At 43.9% G+C, this 6,254-nt stretch overlaps 1 protein-coding gene across 1 annotated transcript; it reads left to right on the top strand.

The window, feature by feature from the left end:
• Window positions 1-455: 455 nt before the first annotated feature.
• LOC114684808 (ret finger protein-like 4A) lies at window positions 456-5,705 on the top strand. Its single transcript, XM_037201671.1, has 2 exons — window positions 456-739; window positions 5,077-5,705. Exons 1-2 carry the CDS (start codon window positions 456-458, stop codon window positions 5,585-5,587), a joined length of 795 nt encoding a protein of 264 aa, XP_037057566.1. The 3' UTR covers window positions 5,588-5,705.
• The last annotated feature ends 549 nt before the right edge of the window (window positions 5,706-6,254 follow it).

The following is a 6,254-nucleotide window of genomic DNA, read 5'->3' on the forward strand; positions in this document are numbered from 1 at the left end:
CAACAGGAGTTCGGTCCCCAGGCCCAGTGGATGACTCTGTCATTTGTGTTTGTCTTTCCACCACACACACACACACACACACACACACACACACACACACACCACGGCGTACACACCTCCCCACACACAAATCAACATTAAACTAAAAAGACAGATACACCCCTTTTCAGGTACTCCATGACTGCCGCACTGGGCAATCTAGATACAGATCCTTTCAACTGAAAGCTCAGAGAGGAATCCTGTCTTTCTTTCGGCTGCCAGTTCAATGATTAGAAGTTCAAAGGTATAAGTCAGTTATATCTGTTTGGGGGGTTTTTGTCTTTAGAACCCATTAGCAATGACTGTGACAGTCCTGTCATCCCTGTGCGCAGAGATGGCAGTCTCTCAAGATCTAGCGGTCACTCGACTCATGAAAAATGCCCATATCGTGTATGTTTTCCCTTCAGGCGCCGACCATGGCTCATTTCTTCAAAGAGAGGAGTACTTGTCCCTTCTGTCAACGTTATCTGGAAAGGCCGATGTACTTGAAATGCGGATACGTCTGCTGCCTCCGGTGCATTGACTCACTAGAGAAGATTCCCAAGACGGGGGGCACACTGTGCCCCAACTGCTCCGTTGTCTCTTTGAAGGAAGACATCCTACCTGCTTTCGTGCTGGGTCGCCTGACTGCCAAGATAAAAGAGCTAGAGGAATCTCAATCATGTTCTAAAAATGAACCCCAGGATGAAGATATTTCAAGGTAAGAACTCTTACAAACATCTCCAGATCCATAAGGCACTCTGGGGAAAATCAACTTTCCAACATCTCCCTGTTAAGTTTTGAACATTAGCTAATGCCCAAAACACAGCACTTCCCACTTCTGAGTATAGATTAAACTAAGTGGGAAATTTTTCTGCCTCTGCCTCCCAAGTGTTGAGAATAAATAGTGTGCACTATCACACCCCACCCACCTACAAGTTTTTTATATGTATTTATGGGTGTTTTCCTGTGTGTATGTATATCTGGTCACCACATGCATACCTGGGTGTGCATGGGGCCAGAGAGGGCATTGGATCCCCTGAAGCTGGAGTTGCAGGTGGTTGTGAGATGCCAAAACTAAATCTGGGTCCTCCAAAAGAACAACAGTTCTGTCTATCTTGGAACTCACTCTGTAGACCAGGCTGGCCCCGAACTCACAGAGATCCACCTGCCTCTGGCTCCAGAGTACTGGGATTAAAGGTGTGCGCCGCACCTCCCGGCCCCTCCTGGAAAATTTTAAGGACATACAATATTTAGATCATGCCCTAGCCCTCTACTATCCAGCATGGTAGCTACTGGTAGTTGTTGAACATTTGAAATGAGGCCTGTATAATAATAACACTTTGAAAAATCTTATTAAGTAAAATGTATTGTCACAATACTAATTGATTGTATTGCTTTTTAGTTTATTTTCAATTAAATTTGTCGTGTGTGTATGTGCGTGCATGGATGCCGCAGATTGTGCCTGTGGAGGTCAGAGGACAACTTGAGAGAGAGCAAAGTTTCTCCTTCCACCATGAGGGCCCCTGGGCTTGAACTCAGAATATCCAGCTTGCAGGGCAAGCAAGTTGTTACTTGCCAAGCCATATTGGTTGCCAGCCCTCAGTACTTTTGATGTATTTACGAGAAAAATCTAAAATGTGTGTGCACCTTGAGTCCATTTTGACAACACCAGCCCAGAAGTTAGCTTTTCATATTCGATCACGTGTAAGTTACCTGACAGTCCAGTTCAAGGCAAATTTGTGATTCCGTAGCACCAGGTTTTCCTGGATTGTTGATTGAGACACAATCTGAGCAGTGCTGATACTGCTGACTCACAATCCACATGTGGATTAGCAGAAGCCCAAGCAGGAAATACAGCCCCTGTCTGACAGCGAGACCCGGGATCTGAAGTGTTCAGAAGTCCCCAGGTGATGGTGATGGACAGAGAGCTTAGGCGACCATTGCGATGGATGAAATCATCCTGGCGCTCAGGGCCCCCACGTGAGTGGGGAAAGCCGGCTGATGGTTGTTTGAGGAATTTAGGTGTAGTTACACAGGGACTCCAGACTGATGTCTGCACCAGGTGCTCTCTACTCCAGGGCTGCAGAAAACAATGCCTGGGTCCACTTCACAAGTTAACTCGGCATTATTGGTATGCTCAGTTTATATCACGCTTAAATATTTTATCCAGTGTGTGTGTGTGTGTGTTGTGTGTAGGCCAGAGGACTCCAAGAATCACTTGGTGCTCTTTTCTCTCCTCTGCTCTTATGTGTGTTTGTACGTTCCGGAATCAAACCCGGGAGCCAGGTTTTCAAGGCAAGGGTCTTTCCCCGCTAAGCCTTCTCCTATTATCACATGTATTCTGCATTGCTGTTATGATATGTCTTAGACAGGTATGCAGCGAAAGTGGATTATCATAGCCCAGTGGTATGTAGAGTGAGCTGAAGTCAGGAGGCCAGTCTGGACTTACTACTGGACTCCTGAACCCTAGGCTTATTGAAATGTACACAGTCCTTTCTCATTCTCTTTGTTCCCAGTGCCTGTGCTTTGTGCATAATTCTGTCTACATAGCAACTGTTTACTTCCCAGTTACTTACTTGTTTTTGGATTGTTTGAGGCTGGGTCTCACCATGTCACCTTTGCTGCCCTGGAACTCACAGAGATCCACCTGCTTCTGCCTCTGAGTGCTGAATTCAGGCCATGCACCACCACACCCAGCCCCAACCGTTTCGTTCTTGCTCCCATATGAACTGTATATTGAAGATGGTCAAATGCAAGCCAGCGGGTGGTGGCCCACACTTTAATCCCAGAGCTTCGGAGGCAAGAGCAGACAGATCTCTGTGAGTTAGAGGCCATCCTGGTCCACAAGGTGAGTTCCAGAACAGCCAGAGATGTTACACACACACACACACCACACACACACACACACACACACACACACACAGAGAAACCTGTCTCAAATGTTGCCCTGATCGTGACCCCAGAGAGACCACAAAGACGAGCATGCCGGAATGCAAAAGCAAGGTTTAATTCTGGATATCCAAAAGCAATACAACCTAGGCAGGACTTCGTCAATACATCCAACGTAGTGGAGGCTGGAGGAAGCGCCACCTGTCTGCAAGCTCAGTTTTTAAGGGAAAAGTCACAAGTTACATCATTTAGTGCTAGTACAGGTACAATTCTGATTGGCTCGTGTCTAGGAATTCCAGAAATCACAATTCAGTTTTTCTAAGGAAGTAGTTGCCCACCACCATTTTTCATTGGCTGCCCCCAGATGGGGCATCTGGTGATTACACAGTCACTATGGAAACTAGTTGGACATTCTATGGTCAAGCAGTTGCCTAGGGGCCAGGGAGAGGACATTCCATAGTCAGCAGCCATTACCTCCTGACTACTTGTGACCTGTATTTTGCACTTCCTGGTTTCTGGAATCTGAACTGACTGGTCTCAGTAACTTCTGGCCTGTTCTCAAAAGGAGAAATCTTAGGCCTTAATTTTAGGGTGAAAGCATTTGGTCTTATTTGGCTCATTTTGTCTCACATCAAACACACACACAAAAAAAAAAACCAACAAAAAAGATGCTAAAATATGTTCCAGAATATCTTTGTCCTTAATAACCCCTAATAACTTACAATTAGAGCTTTTTTCCACTGAGCCAAGTAATTAGGAGGCTGTCTTATTTTTATTTTTATTTATTATTTATTTATTGTTTTTTTTGAGACAGCGTTTCTCTGTGTAGCTTTGTGCCTTTCCTGGAACTCACTTGGGGCTGGAGGGATAGCTCAGCCATTAAAGGCTAGGCTCACAACCAAAAATAGGAGGCTGTCTTAGTAACAGCCTGTTGCTATAACAAAACACTTGACCAAAAGCAACTTGGGAAAGGAAAGGTTTATTTGACTTACACTTCCAGGTACAGTCCATTACTGAGGAAAGTCCAGGCCGGAACTCGAGAAAGCATTTGGACAGAAATCATGGAGGAAGACGGCTTGCTAACTTGCCTCTGGCAGGATGTCTTTCGAATGCTTACCTAACTCCCTTCTATACCCAGGACTACCTGCCACATATGGTGCTTCTACATCAGTTAACAATTAGGAAGCCCCCCTCCCACAGACACACCCACTGGCTTATCTGGCCTGGATAACTCTTTGTTTTCTGTGTGTTGCATGTATGTGTTATTCACGGGCATGTAGAAGCCAGAGGACAGCCTTGAATGCCATTCCTTAGCTGCCATGCACTTTTTTGGGACGAGTCCTTCACTGACAGCTTAGGCCAGCAAGCCCAGAGATCTGCCTGTTCCCCCCATCTAGCACTTGGATTATAAGTATGCACCAACCACCACCCTGGCATTTTTTATGTGAGTTCTGGAACTTGAATTCAAGTCCTCCCTCAGGCTTACAAGGCAAGCACTTTTTCAGCAGACCTATCTCCCCAGACATCTTTATTTTTTTTATAACTCTAAGAAAAAACCTGTCTAGAATGCAACTCCAGGGCTGGCGAGGTGGCTCAGCAGATAAAAGCTCTTGTGCCAGGCCTGACAGCCTGAGTTTGATTCCCCAGGACCCACCTGGTAGAAGGAGAAAGCCTGCTCCTTCAAGTCGTCCTCTGACCTCCACATACATAACTCTGGTGCCCATGCACATACATAAATAATGTAAAACCATAATTTTTAAAGAACCCAATCAAATAGATGACTGCAAAGAAAAAGATTAGTATTTTCCTACTCTACAGTAAGTGTTGTATCTGCTACCCTTCAAATGTTAATTAAACAAATTAAGTATTACATAAGTCAAATACTCAACGCTGTAGACCTTTCCAACTGTGATTTAGAGAAACATTTTGGGTAACTGCTTTCATGCTACACATAAAACGTCACCTAACTAGGAAGATCTTGAAATTTTCTACAAAATGTGATTTAAAAATAGAATGGAATTAAATAAAAGTGAGATGCATGGGCCTCAACAATAAATAGGAAGGACAGAGTCCATGTTGCTTATTTTTGCTGGACTAAGGATTTTCTCTACACAGAAAACATGACCTTTGATGTGGACACAAACTCATCATCTCTGATGACCTCAGGAGTGTCTACTTTGGATCTAAGAAGCAGGACCGGAAAGAATGTGCAGAGAGATTCCAGATCACCACCTGCGTCCTGGGCTCCTCACGGTTCACTGCCGGCCGCCATTACTGGGAGGTAGTGGTGGGAACCAGCAAAGAATGGGATATCGGCGTTTGCAAAGAGTCAGTTGATCGACAAGTTCCTGTTGCCCTGTCGGACAAACAGGGATTCTGGACTGTGGGGGTGAGAGAGGGAAACGTCTATGCCGCCAGCACTGAACCCTTGACTGAGCTCTCTGTGAACCCCCGGTTGCACAGAGTGGGGATTTTCCTTGACCTACAAGAAAAGCAAGTATCCTTTTGGGACCTTAGCGATGGTTCCCACATCTTTACATTCTTTGAAATTTCTGAATCGGATGCATATCGCCCACTCTTTATTCCAGCAAATTCGTGTCCAGATGATCAAGAAGAAACCCTCACTATCTGTCCTGTGACGCATCCAGGCATTTTTGGGCCTCCAGTTAACCCCTAACAAGGAAAACAATACTTGAATACAAAATCTTCTATGGGAAATTGCTGTGTACTCCTAACTATGGCTAAGAATTTTTGTGTTTGGTATACACAGGGCACAAAAGCATTGCAGAAATATATGGAAGGCATCATGAATCTTAATTAGTTAGGGAAAATTGCATTTTTAATATAAAATATTATTATTATTGTTTTGCTTGGAATTTGTTTAAATTTCTGTTCCCATTCATATATTGTGAACTTTTAGATAAACTTGGAATGTCTTCCTTTTTACTTGCTATAATTACTGCTTTGTGGAAAAATAAACTAAATTAAAATTTCAGATTTGACCAAGCAGGCTGATTGATTTTCTAAAGGACAAGAAAATAAGACCTATATATCAACAGTAAAAAAAAAAAAAGAGAAATGTTTAGATATGCTGTTGTACCCAATAACTTTTAACATCACAAATTCATCTCACATACAAATTTAATATCCACTGGGGTAGAGATATGTTGTTATTAAAAATGCTAATTTTTAAATTTATATGATGCACTCTCGGGGCTGGAGGAGAGATACCTCAATGGATGATATGCTTGCCAGGCATGAGGACTTGAGTTAAATCCCCACCTAAAAGAGATGGGGTGGTGGGGGAGACGGAGGGACGACGGCTCAATGGTTAAGAGCACTTG

The sequence above is a fragment of the Peromyscus leucopus genome, unplaced genomic scaffold, assembly GCF_004664715.2.
Source record: "Peromyscus leucopus breed LL Stock unplaced genomic scaffold, UCI_PerLeu_2.1 scaffold_1057, whole genome shotgun sequence".
Lineage (NCBI taxonomy): Eukaryota > Metazoa > Chordata > Mammalia > Rodentia > Cricetidae > Peromyscus > Peromyscus leucopus.

What these genes read in the sequence shown, in the direction of transcription:
- LOC114684808 (XM_037201671.1), top strand. Translation starts at nt 456, where the DNA reads ATGGCTCATTTCTTCAAAGAGAGGAGTACTTGTCCCTTCTGTCAACGT. An exon ending in CAGGATGAAGATATTTCAAG is followed by an intron (nt 740 to 5,076) that starts GTAAGAACTCTT and finishes TGATGACCTCAG; the next exon opens with GAGTGTCTACTTTGGATCTA.